This window comes from Carettochelys insculpta, chromosome 6, assembly GCF_033958435.1.
Source record: "Carettochelys insculpta isolate YL-2023 chromosome 6, ASM3395843v1, whole genome shotgun sequence".
Lineage (NCBI taxonomy): Eukaryota > Metazoa > Chordata > Testudines > Carettochelyidae > Carettochelys > Carettochelys insculpta.
The window spans coordinates 17,075,576-17,098,367 of record NC_134142.1 but is presented as its reverse complement, the minus strand read 5'-3'; the positions used below and the strand labels follow the sequence as shown (position 1 = coordinate 17,098,367).

At 38.4% G+C, this 22,792-nt stretch overlaps 1 protein-coding gene across 1 annotated transcript in view; it reads right to left on the bottom strand.

Moving 5' to 3' along the window:
* The window catches only part of BRF1 (BRF1 general transcription factor IIIB subunit), a 255,619-nt gene that overhangs the window by 158,940 nt on the left and 73,887 nt on the right, over positions 1–22,792 (bottom strand). The window contains exons 4-5 of the mRNA XM_074996369.1: positions 10,895–10,926; positions 102–174 (exon numbers count right to left, since the gene is read on the bottom strand). Coding sequence (XP_074852470.1) covers positions 102–174; positions 10,895–10,926 — 105 coding nt within the window. The remainder of the gene's footprint in view (positions 1–101; positions 175–10,894; positions 10,927–22,792) is intronic.

Below are 22,792 nucleotides of genomic sequence, written 5' to 3'. Positions count from 1 at the left end.
GTAATACATAATACTGTATTGTAAAAATGCTTTGCTTTTTAGATCATTTGTAAACCTGTGACAAAGTATACCCCAATACTGAAAGTCAACTCTTAAAATACCTATAGCTGGAGCATTTATGCAGAGTTCTCTGGCCAACAGAAGGAAAGTTTTTCCCAGCACATAGACATTCACCTATTAAAGACAGAAAACAATATTTGAATCTTAAACAGCAAACACCAAAAAGAACTGCATTATATGTAAATGAAAAAACACATCCCACCCATTAAACAAATCACTTCTGTTTAAAAAAAAAATCACCCAGATATTTTACAGTGAAAGTAATAATTTGATGCAACTGGATTTATAGACCATGGATGTAAGAGAAATTCTCATTAAAAGCTATTTGAAAAGGTAAAGCTGTGAAACCAACTAAAGCAGAAAACTATGTTCAAATCATATCACTACTTTGCAACAAGTTTCTGTTACGCTTTTCAGTGCACTCCAGTTTGTCGCAAAGTAGCTAGGCAATTCCCAATGTATAACTTTTCTATATTCATACATCAGTGTTACAAACTACAACTCCATAGTGACACTTACCTCCTCACATAACAAAACCTGGGTAATTAGAAGTTAGTGCATTTTTAAGCTTTGTATAACCACATAAAGTGTTAGAACTGCACAAGCACAATCCAAACTACTTTTCCACCCAGGCCCGGAATGGCACTCAGTGCTCCAAGGATCTTTGCTTTCCCTCATTTTTCAGTTGCTATCCTCAGTTCAAAAAACTTTTAACCTATAAAGCCACAAGTACTCAGGAGACCTTGTTACCAGACAGACTACCTCTCTCACAGTGATTAAACTGTCACATGAGAGCTAAACAGAGGTGCTCAAGCTGAGTCTCCCTTAATATAAAGGGGAGAGATATTAATACAGCATTTTCTGTGAGAGGTCCTCAATTCTGGAACAGCACTCCCACCCCAGTCCACTGGGGATCAAATTTGTTGATATTCCATGCAAGTTGTAAAGCTTGTCTTTTTTCCCTTATTTCCTAAGGCCTCCAACAAGACTATGCATTCAAGAGAGATTTATGGGCAGCCCTTTTTTATATTCTTAAAATGAGTAGTGTTTATGGTATAGGCACTTAGAGGGTATTCCAAAAGTTTGGAAAAATAAAATAATGTGTTAAGTCAGGCTTTTCTGGACTGAGAAGAGAGGGCTGGATGTTAAATGCTTCAGTTCCAAAGTGACTGTGGGCTGCACACTGCAGCCCCAAGGTATAAATACAGATCAAAGTTAAGAGACTCAAATTCAGACCTCTGACATGGTACTGAAAAAAACTCAGTCCCTTTTATTTAAGTAGTCTGTGTTTTAGTGGTTTTATGCAGCAGAAGTATCCCTATGCCACGCCAAAGGGAGCTGGTTAATACAGAGCAAAATAAGCACCTGAGCTGTTGGAACACATCAAACAAGCTTACCAAAAGGATAATGAGGGCAGACCTCCTGTTAATACACATACTCATTCTTCAGCCAAAGCTATTTAAAAAGTAGTCATCCAAGTTGAAGTGAACTTTATTCGAAGTGCTTTCATTTACTCTTCCACCCTTGTTCAGGAGGGTGAAGTGATAGGGGATTATTCAACACAATTCTACTTTTTTGTTTTGTTTTATTTTGTTTTCCATTTAAAACTATTACAAGAATGTCCACGGCTGTCAGTCATCTTCAAAAAGCTCATTCAGTCTACCTCTCAAATGTGGATGGGTATTATTTCACTTAACACATTTATTGGAATGTGTTCAATCTCTCTCTTACACAATCTCCTTTTGGCTATGGCCACACAGCCGACTTATTTTGAGATAACAGCTGCTATTTCAAAATAATTCTATTGCTGTCTACACTACACACACCCTATTTTGAAATAAATTTGAAATACTGGGTGCGTTATTTAAAAAGCAGTAAACCTCACTGCAGGAGGAATAGTGCCTATTTAGAAATAACTATTTCAAAATAGGTGCTGTTAAGACACTGAATAGCGCTTATTTCAAAATAGTCCATTTCAAAATAGGTGCTATTCCCTGACCAAACAGCACCTATTTTGAAATATGGGTAGAGTATATATTTCGAAATAGCTAAGTGCTATTTTGAAATACACTCTTGTGTAGCAACCCTATTTAGAAATAGCTATTCCAGAATAGCTTATTCCAAAGTAAGGATTTGTAGACATAGCTTTTAAGACCAATAGTGAGACAAGACTAGCAAGTATATAGGTAACTGACTCACCTGAAGCTCTATAAGGAATGGATTGTACAACTTAAACACAACTTAAACACCAAAATTGAAATGTGTCTCCTGAAGTAGGTTTAATGGGTATCAAGGTACAGAAATATATATAGATACCCAGTGTCTAGCATTTCCTGTAGAATTTGATGCCGCATGGTTTATTTCCTTTTAAGCTGTAAAGACAGAAATACACAGTAAAACCTTGAGATACACGTGACTTGAGTGCATGTGTCTCAGGTTAAACGTGACTGCCGCCCCTGACAGGAGCAGGGAAATCTCTCCTGTCAGGGGATGGCAGCCATTCCTGTCAATGGTGGCAGCTGAGAGTCAGGCCACCACCTCTGACAGGAGCAGTTTCCCTGCTCCTATCAGGGACAGCAGCCTGACTCTTGGCTGCCGCCCCTTACAGGAGCAGTTTCCCGGCTCCGTGCCTCACAGTGGGAGCCAGGAAACTGACCAGCGCTGGCCCAGTTCCCAGCTCCCCGCTGCCCAAGGGAGACAGGAAACTCTGAGCAGTGCTGCTGCACTGGTCAGTTTTCTGGCTCCCCAAGTTATGTGAAAATTCAACTTACATGGGGTTGCCAAGAAAGCAAACTCTGTGTAAGTCAGGGGGCTACTGGACAATGTTTCCAAGCATTTCTTGCTGCCAGCAATTTGGGTAGAGGAAAGGATAACTGTGGTTAGAGCATTGGCCTTATAAACCCAGAATTCTGAGTTCAATCCTTCAGGGGGAACTTTCAAGGTTCTGGGGCAGGTTAACTTTTATTTAAAAAAAAAAAAAAAAAAAAATCTGTGAGGGATGGTGGTAGGTCCTGCTGTGAGTACACTGGACTAGACTGGAAAACCTCCTGCATTCCCTTCCAGTTCTACAAGATACATATATCTCCACATTTCATGATTACAGTACACTGCTGCTTGTTTTGACAAACTACTGAGATGATTTAAGAGATTTCTTTTTTTTCCACACTGAAGTTTGAGCCTCTTAGTTGGCTGACTGGGGATTATAAATCTTAAACCTCATCATTTAGAAATCTGACCTGCAAGGAGGATTTATTGCTCAAAGTCAATAACGTCACTCCATTAGCACCAATAACATATTATTTTTCCATCCCAGGCCTCACTAACCCACCCAGTTCTTTCTTTTGGGCTAGAAAAAATATAAACCAAAAGATGCAAATATTCATCTTCTCCCATGTTTTTTCTTCTTTTTGAAAGAAGCCTCAAATACCACGTTTTTGTCCCCATCTGACCACATCATAGTAGACAATACGATTAACACTTATCAGAAAATTTTCCATACAAACATCAATCACAAAGTAAATAAATACCAACAAGCATAAAGACCATTTCCCATGGTGAAGTCCTAGCAGCCAAGGGCTTCAGGGAAGCGGTCACGTTAATTTTTCAGCAGGTCAGAGTGCCATAATCAAATTCTCATACCCCTGATTCTATCTTCTATGCCGAGGTAGAGCCCAGATCTAGGACTTACCTGAAACTCAATCTAAATTGAATCTGCTTCTCGCTTCATCCACATCACGTAGTGCAGAAAGCCTGTCCACACAAAACACTTACTAAACTGAAATAGAAATTGTACTTCAAGGAATTTCTACTCTACAATCCTAAACGTAATCTTTCACAGTGTCCAGTTACCATTGATTCAGACAGGAAGAAGTCAGAAAGCAATGTGTGCTATCCAGGAGACTGTATGTTACATTCTATTTTTTCACCAAGCTCACACATTTTTAATCTAGAGTAAAATTCAAAGTAAAATAGGAAAAATTGGCTCGAGGTCTCCTGGCGCACCAGTACAGATACTTCAACTGGATTTGCTGTAAGACAGAACACTTCTGCAATGATCAAATATTCACAGGTATTTGTGTGCATGGGTAGATGTGCGCATACACACACACGCACAAAAACTATTTAGAGGACTCTACCACAGTTTTTAAAATCTCTCTTACTAGTCTTGGGTGGCAATATAAGAAATTAAATAATTTTAAAAAATCTAATTGCACATTCACCATTTGAATTTTATTTATTAATTACTTTTAGATTTCATTCAGATTAGAGAATTAAAATAATTCACTTACTGGTCTGTTTCACTTTCTGGTTCTCCTGCATTAGTACATTTTTGGTGAAGGTCTACAACCTCACAGGGAAATGTTTAAATACCCGTTCTCTATCCCCACTCAAGATTAATTCCCCAAGTTTAGAAATCATGATAACATTTCTATGTCTTGACCCCTTATTTTGCAAGCATATTAATAATGGTAATAGAAGTGTGATTATCCAGTAAAATAAGATGGCTCTGATATGGAATTCAATGGCCTTGTTGCACTGTTCCCACTTGTCAGACAGCTTTAAGGCTGAACATTCCAAATTTAAATGATATGCTTCCACTTCCTCTATCAAAATCCAGGGATCAAACGGGAAAAAAAATTGATGGTATTCTCCTAAGTTCTGCCCACTCAAAGACAAAAAAAGATGCCATTCCCAGTAGATTGTGCAGTTCTTCACAAAATTATTGCCCATGTTTGTAGGCTTGGATCAGCCACAAAATGGTGGTTTAAATTATCAGTAAGCTTCAGCGTCACCGTCCCTGTCAGACGTAACAGCAGCATCCAATCTCTCTCTCGGGTGATATTTCAGAGCATCTGCAAATTTAGGCAGATATTGCTGCGACAGTTTACAGTTGGTTCACATTTACAAGGTCCTCTTTCCAACCACACAGGCCAGAAAAAAGGAAATCTTAGATTTTACAGAACATAAAAGGCACCTTTTAAATAAACTATAAAAAACCCACCTAAAAACAAAACAAAAACAACCCAACTATCTGCTTGGCAAGCCCTGAGAAGTCATCATTTTTGATCCTTATTTTCTTAACAAGGAATGTTATATCTTATCATGATGCTCTTCCTCAGCAACCTGTTGAATTATTCCTTTCAATATAATAAGCAGTCCTGTAGGGACTGTGAGGGAGTCTGGAATCTGAGGAAGTAGATCTTACCCACAAAAGCTCATTACCTAATAAGTAAATTAGTCTTTAATGTGCTATCGGACTGCTTGTTATTTGTGAAGCTTTATCCTAACATGGTTACCCCTCTGAGTCCTTTCAATATCTTATTTGCATCTGCTTACTCTGCTGCAGCTAGATGGACTCCAAAGATTTAGGCTACGTCTACACTACTAGATAAAAGTCAAATTTAAAGGCATTAGCTCAATATTAAAACGTCACTGTCTTCACTGTAAATACCATTAGCTCGAATTAGTGAGCCCTAATACTGATAACAAAATGTTGACATTACTGGATGGGTTTAGTGTCAATTTCAAATTTCGAATAAAGACTAGTATGGAAACTCCATGTCTTTAATTTGAATTTATTAGCCTCCAGAAGTGGCCCATATGTAACCCACAAAGCTATGTGGTGACCCTCCACATATGCCCACTTCCTTCTCTGCTGCCCTCCATCCAGGTGCACAGAAAGGCCACATGAAGCCCGCGAGTTTTTGATTTAATTACAATTTGAATTTGAATTCTGCAGCGCCCAGGCCTGCAAATATAAAGGTCTGGACACATGGCTGACAGAATCAGGTGGAGGTGGACAGGGCTGACAGCACAGCTGCCCGCCACCATGCTAGCATCAACAAAGGATACACGGCACAGGGAACCCAGGTGGGTATGGGGGAGGGCTGAAGGTACAGCTGTCCGTCATTATGCCATCATCAGACGGAACCAGGCGGGGGTGTACAGGGCTAACAGTACAGCTGCCCAATGCTATGCCAATGTCTGCAGAGGATGCGCGGCACAAGGAACCTGGAAAGTTTTGGGGGAAGGCTGAATTCTGTTACTGTGTGCTCTGAATTCTGGGACAGTGCTTTGCATTCTGGAATTCTAACATGAAAAACCCACAAGCAACTGGGGCTAAGGCACTGTGAGACAGATAACCACAATGAACTTCTCACACTGTTGAACTTGCGTAGGACAACGGGGACACAGAAACTTGACCCAGAAAAATGATGGGTTGAATTTCAAGGAGGTTTGTGGACACAAATTCAAATTCATAAGAATGAGGTTAAAACACTGAATTTATTAAAAATCAAATTTATCTCGTAGTGAGAACATGCGGGGAGTTGGGAAGTTGGTTTAAAACAAGTAAAGGTACGAGACAAGGAGAGCTAGTATTGCCAAGCATCTTCATCGCATATCTGGAGAGACTGACGAACAAGATCAAGAAAGAGGTAGAAGGGATATCTGTACACGGGAAAAGAATTAATTTGAGATTTGCAGATGATATAGTTATCATTGAGGAAGATAAAAGACAAGGTAGTGAAAATGGTGCAGTTGTTAAACGAAGAAGGGAAGCAGTACGGACTGATTATGAACATTGATAAAAGAAAAACAATGGTATGTGGAGATAAGGAAACAGGAAGGAAGATCAAAGTTGATGGTATTGAACTAGAAAATGTAGAGAAGTTCACGTATCTGGGTAGCAACATAATGTATGGTCTAGACTGTAAAAAGGAAATAGCAACTACAATAGCAAAAGCAAGAGCGAGTTTGAAGGGGATGGAAGATCTGGAAAAGTAAAGCAATTAACTTAAGAAAGAAGCTGGGCATCTTGAAAACGTGTATTCAACAGCATGTTGTATGGATGTGAGAGACAAGGGTGGAAACGAAAGATTTGAAGAGAAGAATATTGGCATTCGAAAGGAGTTGTTATAGAAAGATTCTGAGAACAGGATGGATGCAGAAGGTCACCAATGAGGAATTATATAGAAAGATACATCCAAAAGAGAACCTGCTGCAGAAGGTTATAAAACGGAAGCTATAACTATTTGGGCATATTTGCAAAATGAACAAACAACGAAAAATCAAGACCCAGCTATTGGCATTATGGACAGTTCGAATAGGAGAAGCAGGCCCCACAGAGAATGGATAGATGATATAGTAGATTGGTGCGGAGCTCGTCTACAGAAACTAAGCCACTCCTTACTTGACAAGGAAAGATGGAAGGAAATAGTGAGTGAAGCATCAAACACCAATGAACGCTGAGCCCAGGGTTGATGATGATGATGTAGCCTTAGTTTCACCTTTGTAAGTGTTCCTCCCACCTGTGGAAGAACTAGTTAATATACGCTACACTTCAGGGCCTATACTTGTCCAATGGGGTGGACTTAATCAGCTCTCGTTCCTCAGAACTTAGAAGTGCTTTAAGGTGAAACTTCCAAAGGAGAAAGAAAATCTTTTCATTCTTCAATTTTCTTCTCAGGATTTCCTTTTTCATATCATGTCTGAAAGTCCACATTCATAAGAGCCCACATGTAGGCTACGTCTACACTAGCCCCAAACTTCAAAGTGGCCACACAAATGGCCATTTCAAAGTTTACTAATGAAGTGCTGAAATGCATATTCAGCGCTTCATTAGCATGCGGGCAGCCGCGGCACTTCGAAATTGATGCGCCATGGGAATAAGGGGACTTTGAAGTAGGCGGGGTCCTTTCAAAAAGGAGCCCCGTCGGGACGAGACGTGCGACGGCAAGGCGCGTCAATTTCGAAGTGCCGTGGCTGCCCGCATGCTAATGAAGCGCTGAATATGCATTTCAGCGCTTCATTAGTAAACTTCGAAATGGCCATTTGCGTGGCCACTTCAAAGTTTGGGGCTAGTGTAGACACAGCCTCACAGCTTCTGTGGACAGGAACAGTCATCTACTTACTGAACTGAACAGGTAGTCAATCTAAACCATGCTACAGTTTGAAAAATCCCCACAGAAAGATGAAATTCATAAGGTTGTTAAATTCTCTCCAGCCCCTTAAAGATGATAGCAGCTGACTAGTATATCTAAGACAAAGGTGCCTAATTTTGATCCAATAAATTAAATAAATCTATTGAACAGTGGAGATTTTCCACAGAGGCTTGTCAAGATCAAACAAAGACAATCCAATAAAGTTCTGAGTGTAGTGACAGTGGCCAGAAGAACCAAGAACTGGACCATTAGAATATAAAGTATCTACAGATACTTGACTAAATAAGAAATGAAGCATGAAAAGCTAATGAGTATTTAAGGACCATGTCTATTGCGTGGGAAAGAAGTTATTTCATTTGTTAATATTAACATTTATTGTGCAGCAGGGCCTAAAGACCACAGCCAGCTTGTCTAAATTGAACAGATCAACATATACCTTTGTACTGGGGTAATGGAAGCAAATTCAGTCCACCTGGACATGTTATGAAATAAGTAAAAAGAAATAATACAGGAAGACAAAGGTTTCAAGACAATACTAAATGCTTTCTTATCTTATTGGTAGGCCAAAGCTTTTCATTCTTTGGACCATCACAGCCAAAATACTGTATTTAACCCAAGAAAGAAAAAGACCATAATCTTACACCAATGAAACTTTGCTAGTTTCTGACTGAAAGAGTGACAGGCATGAATCCACTTCTCTTTCAATCTGTCAAATAAAAATTCACTTAATGAAGTGCCTTCTTTTCATCTTGCACTGAAAAGCACTTCCTCAATCTAGGTCCTCAAGAGGAAGAATGTACTTGTGTAATTCTGACAACTGCATTACTATTATTCGCCTGTCCTATAATAAAATCATTTCATAAAATGTATCTGTCACCCAAGCAAGGAGATAAAAGAAAAATCATTCAAGGAATCAGACAGTCCACTACTTCACATAAGTAAACAAACAAACTTCTATAGGAAATAATAAGTAGCTGTAAAGATCCATGTAGGAAGGAAAATATCATCACTTGGTGAGAACACCCATAAGAGAAGGAAGCCAGATTTTTTTTTCCTTTTTTCAGTTTGAAGCAGAAGAATACAACAAACAGAATTACCAGTTACTGTACTAGTTGTCCCTTCTTTTGTGTACTCTTTCCCCATCTGACAACATATCTGCGTAGTAAACAGTAAACCACAGAGAAGACTTATATAATGAAAAGCAACAATATAGCTATAGTAAAGATGTCATTTTCATGTGAAATCAGTGATCAAAGTTAAGGCAGAGAACTGCAAACACCTCCTCCATCTGAAGACTGCTGCAATTACATCTCAAGACCGTGATATAAAAGAGGAGGACCCCAAGAACAGACTGGCATTTCCCACGGTTAGAGGGACAGCCTTTTGACATATTGTGATATCAGAACTCCAGCTGAGCAGTTCTCCCAGGATGAAAGGAAGGAGAAGATCCTGAAATTCAAGGGCAAATCCAAACTGTACAAAATATTTAGGTCAAAGCTAGTAAATTTCTCAACCGTTTGAACAGCTAAACAATGTAATCTATATTACATTAAAAAACTAACACTGTTGTATTTGCTGCATTTTTGCAGCTACAATACCCCTGATTACATCTGTTCCATGTTTTATCATCTTATTAATTTTCCTAGTTAGTACTAATCCATACAAGAAATCACTAGGGCTAGGGCTACACTAGAAGCATCTGTTGACAGACGTTTGTCAGAAGAGATTTTCTGACAAAACATCTGTCGACAGCCATACACTAAAGCATATCGAAAGAGCAATCTGCTCTGTTGACAGAGCAGCTAGACCATCCAGCCTCTCTGTCAACAAAACAGCTAACCAGAAGCACAGCAGACAGGGCTGCGCAGTATCCTGGATGCCCCGTCTGTCGACAGAAGGCCCCCCCCCCACAGCATCCACACAGCTTTTTTGTTGATAAATTCTGTCAACAAAGGCACTCTTCCTCATCTAGAAGAGGCAGAAGGTTGTCAGAGGAAGTGCCGAGTATGGTCAATATACTGTCGACAAAACATTTTGTGTGTGGACATGCGGCAGGTTTTGTCGACAAAACTCACTCATGTAGCCATAGCCTAGATCTCTAGATTTGAAATAAAATAATAAACCTTCCTCACCCACCCAGCAAGCATATATGTGTGTGCATGCGTGCACATGTATGCACGCATGTACACACACACACAGCTCTTTATTCAGTTATAACTAAGCACAAGCAAAAAATTCCAAGTTTGCAGCAAATTAGAAAAATATTCATTATTTTAAGAATTAAAGCTTCATTAGATTATTGTAATTCCATCAAATTCCTGAGCAATAAATAACCTTCAGAGGGATCTTTGCCATTTACAAAGACAGCTGCAAGGACAAAAATAAACTAAGCCATTCTACTTGTACTACATGTAAAACAGATGTAGAGAGGTGAAAAGACAAACTGTGTATGCACATGCGCACACGCACGCGCGCACACACTGAAATATCCACATGTGCTTCAAGTACACACCACTCAATATAGATTTTACAATGTATCGCAGAATTTCCAGATATCCATCTACACAGTATTACTTAACAAAAGCTATTTTGGTCTTTAATAGCTGTTTTTTAAATGTGTGAAATCTGGCTGTGTGCCACTGCTGTGACTCTGTGGTCACTACGGAGAGATTATACTAAACTGATTACTTATTTGTGAGGTTAAAAAAATGCAAGCACTTGAGCTTTAATTTTACTGAATAATTACTCTGATTTACAAGCCCTGTGCTTTTCCTGCCTAGAATCTCTAAAGAAAAGAGATCATTACAGTTTCCTAAACAGGACGGGTTAACAGTTCTTGACTTGTATTCGTGTTTAATACTTTAAGAGTTAGACAACAACAGATACAATACCTGAAGAAGGTCACTGAGGTCAAGTAACATGTCTGTGAAAAAGTCAAGGAATATAACTGGATGTAAAACTTGACAATTTAATTATAAACATTGTAAAAGAGAGAGAAAATCATTTACATCAGACAGTGCAGGAATATGGATTAAGTAGTCAGATTCAGCATTCCTGATAAAGGATGACACTAGTTACAGCTCCTGAGTAAGCCTTGTCTACTCTAACCATGATATAAAAGGTGCCATTACAAACATGGTTTATAGGTACAAGACAGGTGTCTAAAAAGACAAGAAATCTCTTGAGGGGATGCTATGACTAAATATATTGTATTTGGGAAATCATCACGTGGCACATAACAGAGGCTTCTTTGAAAAAATCTAATTGGTCACTTTTTTCTGTGCCAATTTAGGACCTGATCTCTTATTTTATAGAAAAAAATCAATGAGGAAGGACTAGGGAACTCTGCCAGTTTCAGGGCATCTACACAGATGGCCAATCCCTCTATGCCAGGGATGGGCAAATACTGGCCCATGGGCTGGATCCGGCTCCCCAGGATTAGCCTCTGGAAGGCTGCACCACTGTATTTACCCATGCCCTCACAGGTAAGGGTGATTGCAGCTCCCATTGGTTGCATATGGCTGAGTTCCAGTCCAGGCCACTTCCCACAGCTCCCATTGGCCATTAACAGCGATCCATGGAGAACGGGAGCTGCAACTGCCCATATTTGTGGAGGAGCAGGTAAATATAGTGACAGCAGCTCAACCGGTGAACCACCACCATTTATTGCCCACTCCAATCTATGTCATTGTATGAGCCCTCTCCCATAGACAGAGCTCACTTAGGAGCCAGGCCGCCACTACCTCATCGCCTATACATACCGGCTGCATCTACACTAGCAAGTTCTTTCAGAAAATCCAGCCCTCTTTCGAAAGAGCATGCAGGAGTATCTACACAAAAATGTGCTCTTTTGATCTGAAATCGAAAGAACACAGCTCTTCTTTCAGAAGTCTTCTTCCGCTCCCGGATCAGGAAAAGTGCCTTCTTTCAAAAACTTCTTCCAAGAAAAAGCGTGTGTAACCACTCTGCAGGCCCTTTTTTCGAAAGAGCAGTCCTCATGGCACTGGATGTTTTGATCCTTGGGACATTCTTAGAAAAAGCAGGGGCTGTATGGATGCTCTATGAAAAAAGCAGAAAACTCTTTCAATCCACTTTTTTTCTATGTGGACACGCTCTTTCGAAAGAAACTTTTTCAGAAGAGATCTTCCAGAAGAACTTCTTTGGAAAGATCACTATAGTGTAGACATAGCCACCCTGTCTCTCCATCTCTGAGCAAGATACCAAACACATAAGAGGAGCAGAATAAACCTTGCTGGCATGGATAACCATTCAGCCAGTCTGCTCCCACTCTGACATACCAAGACGACAAAGGGTCTTCCATGGGAAAGAAATATAGATACAGGAAGAGAACATCACATTGATGATACTCTTTTCCCTTTAACAAACAGTTTAGAATCAGCACATCAGAGCATTTTCACTCCTTTCATCTTCATGCGATACAGTGGAGGACAGTTTGGGCCCAAAATGTTAGTTTGAAAATACTAGTCGTAATAAGAATGACTGAATCAACTTAATGATTGCAATTGGTTTAAGGAAAAAAAATTCAGAAAACAAAACTACTAGAGTTTAATGAAGATTTTACTGAGACTGTTGAGTAAGTTGACAAATGTTTTCTAGTCTTATAGTAATAGTGTTACAGTAATTAAATAAAAGGAAAGAAATTGTAAAGAACAACATAATGATAAAACAGTGTTCTCAGCCACCAAAACAATAGCCACATAACACGCTACCAAAAAGAGAATTTATAACTAATTCTTTATACAAATATTTTAAGAACTTTAATTTCCTTTGATAATTTTAGGCTATTTCTTCCTAACAAGTGCCAAACGCTGTTTCTGCTTTAAAGATGTCCACACTTTGATAGTTTTATCAAATAGTTTTTCCTCAATTACATCTCTCTTTTAATTGAATAAAAGATTAATTATCATCTTAGCTGGTTTTGGTTTATCTACTGTACAAATGTTCTATTTTAGAACAAACAAACAATTTAATAGAAAAACAGCATGCATAAGCAGCCAATGTATATGGTAAAAGCAATGAATGCAAATAAGCTTAATATAGTTCAGTATGTTTTAATAATGTGCCTTTTAGCCTGTGGTTTTCTCAAATATATTAGACTAATACTGAAAATTAGAGAGACAGAAGTGGGTGAATTAATACATTTTATTGGACGAACTTCTGCTGATGAAAAAGCTGAGCTTCCAAGATTACACAGAACTCCTCTTCAGGTGCAGATATTTTTTCTATAGAACACCAACTTGGTAAGGGGCAGGAACTCCGGTAACTTTAATCGGTTTATGCATAAGCATTTGTGCCACTGACACTAAATGTTTCAATCATGGTCTTATGTTAAAACTATACAGACTCATTATTTCAAATTTGTTCTTCACGCATTTTTCAAATTTAATATCAAATTCAACATATCTTATTGCATTAATGTCCTTAGCATAAGCTAAGATTCAATGGCGCAGGAGCACAATATACCTCAGCATTCAATTAGCCACAATTGCAATACATCTCTGAATTAAAATCTGAAATTCATTATACAAAATACTCCTATAAAAAGGTCCATCTAGCCCAATATCTTGTGTCTGACAGTGGCAGATGCCAGGTGCCCCAGAGGCAATCAATAGAACAAGTAATCATCAAATTGTTCCTTTCCAGCTTCTGGCAACTGGAGAGTAAGGATACCATCCTTGGCCATCCTGGGTAATACCCATCAGTTTCCTGGCTATCCTCCATCTAAAAAGGGAAAAAACTGTAAAAAAAAAAAAACCATGACAGATGGAAGTGTGGAGAAGCCATAACCAATGGCAGCTCTTCATATATAGCCAGACCAGCATTTTAACACTCTTTCCCCAGCACACGCCCAATCAATCGACAGAGAGCTGGTTTTAAAAGTTTTGCTGCCAAACTACTCTTCCTGAGTGGAAGCTGCCTATCAATCCAAACTGTATGGTGATTTAGTTCATAAACAGGACATAAAAGGAAACCCCAAAACTTAATTGGAACACAAATGTTTCAGACTGAAGTTTTTAAAAGTGGCATGGAAACTCAAGTACCTGAGGGCTTGTCTACACTTAATGGCAGATGATCCAGAGATTGATCTCTCTTCATTCACCTGTCAACCCCAGTACTCCACCATGTTGCAAGGAGTAAGGGAAGTTGTTGAGAGGCTTAAGGTATGTCAACTCCAGACATGCTATTCATGAAGCTGGAGTTCTGTATCTTAAGTTGCCCTTCTCCTTAAGCGTAGAACTACGCTCAATTACTGAACGCACAATTTGAAATATGTGTGTCAATTAGTCCAAGTGCTAGGCATCTGCCCTCTGAAAACCAGTCTCTTTAGAATGCCTCAGAATTTGAATACCCTGAAAACCGAAGCACTTATAATTACTAGTCATGCTTGATCATTTAGGCTGTGTCTACATTAGCAAGTCATTTCAGAAAATCAGACCCTCTTCCGAAAGAACAGAGTATCGACACACAAAATACTCTTTGAAATTCCTTTTCTGATATTTTCAGAAAAAAGCATGTGTAGATGCTCCGGGGCCCCTTCTTCAAAAGAGTGGTCCTCATGGTGCCAGATTTTTTGACCAACCGGGGCTGTGTGGACACATGCTATGGAAAAAGCACATTGCTCTTTTGATGCACTTTTTTGTGTTTGGACATGGTCTTTCAAAAGAAGATCTTCCGGAAGACCATCTTTCAAAGGATCACTCTAGTGTAAACACAGCCTTGCGGTGTGTCTACACAGCAAAGTTATTTTGGAATAATAGCCACAATTGCAAAATAACTCTGTGAGCATCTACCCAACAAAACCACTATTTTGAAATTTTGAAATAATGGACAGCTTACTTTGAGTTAAACCTCATTCTACAATGAATAGCACTGTTTTCAGAGGCAATGGGGGCTATTTTGAAATAAGCTATAGTGATTCCAGGCACTCTAATCTGAAATAGGCTCTACTGTGTGTGGACACTATTTTGAAATAGCTGGGTACTCTTTTGATACACATTGGCAGCGTCTACACTGGCCTCTCCCTTTCAAAAGGGGCATGCAAAAACGGCAGATTGAAAATGCAAATGGTGTGCTGATTTACATATTCAGGGTCTCAATCTGCCTTTTTGCATGCCCCTTTTGAAAGGGAGGAGCTAGTGTAGACGCAGCCATTGTGTATGTGTAGACACACTATTTCAAAATAAGCTATTCTGGAAAATCTCTTCCAGAATAGTTTATTCCAAAATAACGCTGCTGCACAGACAGAGACAAAAGGCTAGTGTGTAAATATAGTAAACCATATAGACTGCCTCTACCACTTGGTTAATATTTACTTATAACAATCTCGTCTAAGAAATTTTATTTAGAAAGGTAAACTAAAAAAAACCCTCACCATTATTTAAAAAAAAAAAACAAAAACTTTTCCTTTGCTAGAGAAAAACAATTAAAATGCTGCATGCTTTTAGAATATTTGATGTGTTGAGAAATTTACTTTCATGAGAGGTCAGGCTCCAGTGAGGCAATGTAGCACAATACCACAACTGTTTTAATGCTTTATTCCTTTGCTCCTTGGTGAAGCTGGTACAAGTGTCCCCTGAAATTTAACAAGAGATCACAGTAAAACTGTGGAGTTTCTGGATCTCATTTAAGTTAGCCTGCAGCAATCTCTCTCAGTGATTAGATGTAAGGCTATGATCTGAAGAAGTGGGTCTGTCCCTAGAAAGCTCACCACCTAGTAAATTATTTTGTTAGTCTTTAAAGTGCTACATGACTGCTTTTTTGTTTTGATAGAATACAGACTAACAGCTCTCTCTCTGCCACTGATTAGATGTTCGTTTGCCACAAGGGAGAGGGAACGGGGTATTTGAGTCATTCAGTTCCAATGGGTTGGCCTATGTTATGCATGCTGTGGGAGCAATTATCCACGGGAAGTAGATGTAAAAACATGCTGCTGTTTTTAATCTTATTTTAGAGGGTGGAAAAGTTCAGGACAATGTGAAATACAATTAAAAAAAGAAAAACAAGATCGATCACAGAAAATCTATTTAAAGGATGAACTACCACTAAACATAACACAGTCCACACACACACACACACACACACACACAAAACACAAACTTAGTTTAATGGTCTAACTAGATCTACAAAATACAAGAAATTCTCACATGAATTACCATGTCATTGTATCTCAAATGTTTTGCAACACATTGCCCATACATACAGCTACCTCTCTGCAACTATGGTTTAGTGTTTAAGCAAACTGCAAAATTAGAAACCTTATAAGACGGTAAGGACAGAGTCAGCTATTTGCTATTGGAAAACTTTGGATGATTTAAAATTTCTCTCAGAATATTAAGATTTTAATCATTTTATTTGAATTTCTTTTTTTTTAAACACACTACTGAATTTGTACATCAAATCCCTCAGCTGAGATTGCAATTTATCTCACTGAAAGAATGAGGCATACCCTTTGAAAAGTTATTCACTCCTAAGGATGAATAGTTAGAATTAACTCACTAAGAATGTTATGTCAATAAATGGAAGTTACATCAGAAGTGAAAGTAAGGGGTGCACCCTGGTGCACAGTCAGCAAGAGTTGGTTGAGTTGTGACAAAAGCCAGCAGGGAGCTATTTAAAGATTTGGCAGGGATATGGTTTGCATTAGGACAGCATCTGTAAAAAAATTTAAGTTACTTTCACCCCCGAGTTACACTCTTGGAAAGTGACTTTCCAACCTTAGGTTCTTTGAAAGAGTGGGAGTGGGGTGCGAATATTTGTTTTTACAAATATTGATAGCACAAATAGTCACATTAACAGTATAAAATGTAAATATGAAATCCTTACATGTTTACAAAATGAACACTTCAAGACTGTAGTAGCAGAAGTAGCCATGTTAGTCTGTATTCTAACAAAACAAACCAACAGTCACATAGCACTTTAAAGACTAACAAAATGATTTGTTCGGTGATGAGCTTTCATGGGACAGACTGTTTTGATCTAATGAAGTGGGTCTGTCCCATAAAAGCTCATCACCGAACAAATCATTTTGTTAAAGTGCTACATTACTTCAAGAATGTGTTAATGCAAAAAATAACACTGACTGGAAAAACTGAATAAAATGCAATGGATAGAAATATTGAGGACAACTAAACTGATTCCCTCCCCCACAATTTTCAATCAACATAGAAGATTATTATTTAGATTAAGGTAGTGCTGACAACCATTGTGACAAGCACTGTACAAGCACAACGCAGAAAGAGTCTGCACCCTTAGGAGCACACAGTCTGAACCGGCATGATGGACAAAGAACGGGAAGGTAAAAAGAAGTTCAGAAAGGTGAAGTGACCAGTCCCAGTGTGACTCTGAAGTATTCGTCATCTGATTACACTGTGGCAGATGGCCAGAAAGGGTTAATCAGCTATTGGGCTGAACAACCCAGTATACACCTTTAAATTTGCTAGATAAGTGGGCTGTTACATTAGACTAGAATAAAACACTGAAATGCAAACTGGCATTGTTAGAGAAGTAGAGCAATGGGTGGCTGGGCTTATGATGTGAACAAACAACCTTATCTATTACTATAACATGGATTCAAGATGAGAAGGGAATACTAACATTATGAAGAAAGAAAGTATCAGAAGGTTGGTTGTGTTAGTCTCTAGCCACAAAAACAATGAGAAGTCCTGTGGTGCCTTATAAACTAACAGATTTTTTGGAGCATAAGCTTTTGTGGGCAAAGACCCACTTCATCAGATGCATGTGCCAAAGTAGGTCTTTGCCCATGACAGCCTATGCTCCAAAAATCCTGTTAGTCTATATTAAAGTGCCACAGGACTTCTTGTTATTATGATGAAACTGGATTGAAGCAGTAGTATTTGTGTGTCTCTTTAAAGGTTGTGATAAACTGTATGTGAACTGTTTAACGGATCAGTGACCTTGTGCGAATAAAATTGCCATGATGTTTGGGAGACAGAAGATTGCATCAGAAGTCTATTGTGCTCTCCCAAGCCCACAGACAGCTGTAAAGGTATGAAGTCCCTTTGGACTGGATACTTTGGGTCTCCTATCTACTTGGATGCACCTGGGAAAAGCTGCAAGCTGTAAGAAATATGATCCCAGGATATCTTGGTTCCCCTTTAATGTACATTGACTTAGGGTCTCCTCCAATCTGCTTGTGGTTTCATACAGGGGAAACCTCAACCACAAGGACTGAGATCCAGTCATTGGCTGGAATCACCCTGGATATAGACTTTGGACTGTAACCATGGTCTAAATTCTAAAAACTTTTGTACCTACAAGATCACCCCCTCTGTTATATAACTGAGCCACAAGGATTGTCTGAATGTATACTGCTAACCAATGCTCCTTCTCTCCTTTTTTTATGTTTTAGTCTAGTTAAACATGTATTTGAGTTAAAGTCTGAAATATTTATTGATCTGGAAGGCAATGTTTCTGATCTTTTGGGTTGGTAGAAGTTTATTTGATTACGGTGTCTACATGGAAGCCTCAGTCTGGGTACTTTAAGGTTACTGTGTTGTGTGCACTTTTGATTGACCAATATGGTAATACAGAGCCGTTTTGTGCTGGTTTGGTGAATATAAACAGCTTTGGAGATTAGCTGGCTCATTTCTTGCAGCGCACCTTAACTGAGTGACCTCAGTTGCCTTTCCTGGAAATCCTTGTATCAAACCCAGGTAATACAGCAGAGATCACTCAGCTTCTGCCCTCCAGAATTTTAATTTAAAAGGTACATTTTAGACTATGATTTTCTTTAATTGAAGCTCTGGTGCTTTACAGATTGTCAAATTTCAATTAGAATTTAGTTTAAATTATTTGACAGCAATAATTGTCAAAAATACACATTCTTCCTCCCTCCTACACTAAATGGCAGGATCATAAAAAAAGACAACTTAATCCAAACAAAATATTTTTGGAATATAATAGTTTCTTCAATATTCAGCAAAATATTAACCTTGACCCTGAAACTCTAGGAGACAAGTTTTCATATATAGCCTCCACATTTGCAATTTTCTATAGGTAAAAATGTAAGTATGCCCACAGGGGATATCCTTGACCATGCAATCTACTTGATGTGTAACTATTCTACATATAACCATGAATGCCAATTAAATCTTTTTTTTTTAAATATGGTTAGATGCTGAAATGCTTCACACTAAACAGCAAAAAGCATCATTACACAAACTCTTGTGCTGATTAACTGTTAAGTTGAACTAATTTCAATGATCTCAACAGATTTGCTGAAAATATAATACATACATATATACACACACACACACACACACACACATATATGTATTTGTGTATATATATGTATGTATTCATTAATTATAATTATTATATATATAATTCATTATATTATATTATATATATAAAAAGGCAGGGAACATTTCCTGAACAACATCCCTAATGATCTGGCATGTCTACTGCTGGTTATCCTTGTTCACAACACTGCATCCTTTGTTTCAGTAATGAACATTAAGTTAGTAGAGTTAATTCAAAATTATACAAGCATTTAATTAGGCCTATTAAAGAGAAGACAAATTTCCCGTCTAAATTAATACATCAACCACCCAAAAGTATGTGGCTGGAATACACAAAACACCATATTAAAATTCAGACTTTACAAAGTTAATGCTGAAAGCTTTTCTTAATCATCACCTTCACGTTCATCATTTAGGGCAAAATTGTCAAAGGACCCTAGACCCATTCTTTTCATTAAGACATAGGAACTTTGAAAACACTACCCTAAGATACAAAGGCTTCAACAAAACAGAAACTAGAGGGCCTTATTTCTACGTTCAAAATAGTGTAGATTAATTATATAGCATAGGCAATTTGTACTATTGTTTACAAAACATAAAATATACTTCATGTTCCTAAAAGGCTGCAGGTCAGGAAAAGGAAAGAAAAGATAACTGGTGAGGGAAAAAAAGAGGAATTATTCCCAGATTTAATGTCAGTTTTCAGGAGGGATATAAAAGAAGGAGACAGTATTCCATTCAAAGGGAACAGAGGCACAAAAGGAGTGAAGCCAAGGAAGCAAGAAAGACAAAAAAAAAACAGTACAGCATGAAGACTGGGAGAAGCATAAAGAGTGAGTTGGAGGAGAAAGAAGGGAGTTAAAACTTGTAAGCAGGGATGTAATTATGCTGTCCTAAAGAGGGGATGGTACTAGGACATCTGCCAGGAAGTGTTGGAAAGATGTTTGGAAATAAGAGGCAGAGAAGAAGGTGGGGAGAAGTCAGGTACAGCCACCATTATAGGCAGTTATTGAAATCATGGGTCATAAGATACAGCCAAGAAATTAAATTTACCTAATAATAAAACATTAAATCTAAATGTATTGGAAAGATTTCAAAAGGAAGGCACACTTGGAGGTCCACATCACTTAAACAATCTTCATCATTCATTTATCCAACAGAGTCAATTTTTGTCTCTAAAGAGAGCGGGTGCTTGCAGAAAATGCGGAATCAGAATCTGAAATTTTATATTCAGAGAGTATCTGAAATGTTAGATTCAAAACTTAGGCTATGTCTACAACAGAGTGATCTGTCAACAGAAGTTTGTAGGAAGATATCTTCCAAAAAAATGTCTGCCAATAGATCGCAACCAGACTGCCAAACCAAGTCAAAAGAGCGATCTGCTCTGAAAACAGAGAGCAGCCAGACTGCCTGGCCACTCTCTCGACAGAATGGCCAACCGGAAGCACAGCAGACAGGGCTGCTTGCTGTCCCTGAAGCCCTGTCTGTGGAAAGAAGGCCCCCCGATATGTTCGCACTGGCTCATGGCGGAGCAGGAGGGTCTGTCCCACTAAAGGTCACCTAATAAATTATTTTGTTAGTCTTTAAAGTGCTACTTGACTGCTTTTTTGTTTTGATACCATTGACAGAAGTGTCGCGTCTTGTCAATTTACTGTCAACAGAACACCTTGGGAATGTGGATGCTCTGCAGGTTTTGTCAACAAAACTCTCAAGTGGAGACAGCCTTAGAAAGGCACAGTCAAAAGTTCTAAATACTTGTTCTGAAACAAGAATTCTAAATCCCTACAAGTTGATAACATGTTCCTTGTTTTAAACATGTAAATCATACCTGACCAGTGGTTCATCAATAGAATGTTCTGGTTTATTTTACTTTAAGTGTCCACATTTACTTCTACAAAATTAGTCACTCTGGTAATACAATAGAAGACCAAAAATAAGGTATAAATATAAAATATATTTTTCCATTCTAGAAGCCAAGTGTTAGATCTTTTTTTACACACTCTCATTCTCTCTAAACCTTATGCACTGGTAATGGCGTGCTCCTTAATCTTGTTTGGAGGAAGGTTTCTGTTGATGTTGTGTGGCTACACTGCTAGATTTGCTCAGTATTGTTACACTGTCATTGACTTGGAACTCAGGCTATACATATATGTGCACAAACAAATGTATGTGCATGCAGTACCTATCTTCTTACAATCTTAGAAAAGTAGGCCTGGAAAGGACCTCTGAGGTCATTGAGACCTGCACTAAGACATAATCAACTTGTTCTTAAAAATTTCAAATAAAATAAATTGCAGAACCTCCTCAAGTAATCTGTTCCATTGCTTAAATATCCTTACAGTTAAAAAGATTTAACATCTAATCTCCCTTGCTGCAGATTAAGTCCATCGCTTTCTGTGAACATGGAGAACAAGTGATCACTGTCCTCTTTATAATAATCCTTAACATAGCTGAAGACTTATCAGATCCTCCTCAGTCTTCTCAAGACTAACCATGCCCAGTTTTCAATTTTTCCTTACACATCAGGTTTATTTTGTTGGTCTCCTCTGGACTCTACAATTTGACACATCCTTGCGGTAGTGTTGCACCCAACATTGAACATAATTCTCCAAGGCAGGCCTCATCACCAATGCCGAGCAGAACAGAACAATTATCCCATGTGAAAATACCATTCTGGAGTGTATTAGCTTTTTCCACAACTGATTCTCATTGTTCACTCATATTTAGTTTGTGACCCACTATAATGCCAGATCATTTTCAGCAGTAGTACTACGTAGCCAGATACTCCCTTGTCTATAGCTGTTTTTTTTCCCCTAAGTGTAGTACTTTGCATTTGTTTTATTCAATTCCCTCTTTTCGATCACAGACCATTTCTCTAATTTGTCAAGGTCACTGGAATTCCAATCCTGTCGTCCACGGTGCTGGTGACCCCCCCCCCGCCCCAATTTAGTGTAATCTGCAAATTTTACAAACACACTCCTCCACTCCATTATCCAAGGAATTAATGAAAATACCAAAACAGCAGCAGACTCAAGACATATCACTGCGGAGTCCCATTAGATGCATTCTCTCAGCTTGACAGAAAACTATTGATAACTTATTTTTCCAACCAAATCTAGACCACATTTCCCTAGTTTGCTTATGAGAATGTTAGGTGGGGCTCTGTCAAAAAGCTTTACTAAAATCAGTAATATACCACTACAGAAATTTGCTCATTCCCAAAGTGATAGCATCATTGAAAAAAATATCTTTGTTTATTGTCAGATGGATGACTTTTTGGTGATTTCTGCTGGACAGAACACCATTCCAAATTGGGAAGCTTCCTGTATTAAAAGACTAACAGTGTTGCATCAGCAAATTTCCAGAGTTTAGTGTAAACAGAAGATGGAAATTGTGTCAGTCACTCTGTTACAAACATATTTATATTCAATGCATTATGTTCATATAAGCACACACCTTTTTAATTATATGAATTTGGTATCTGTCAAGAAGTGCCAAAAACCAAAC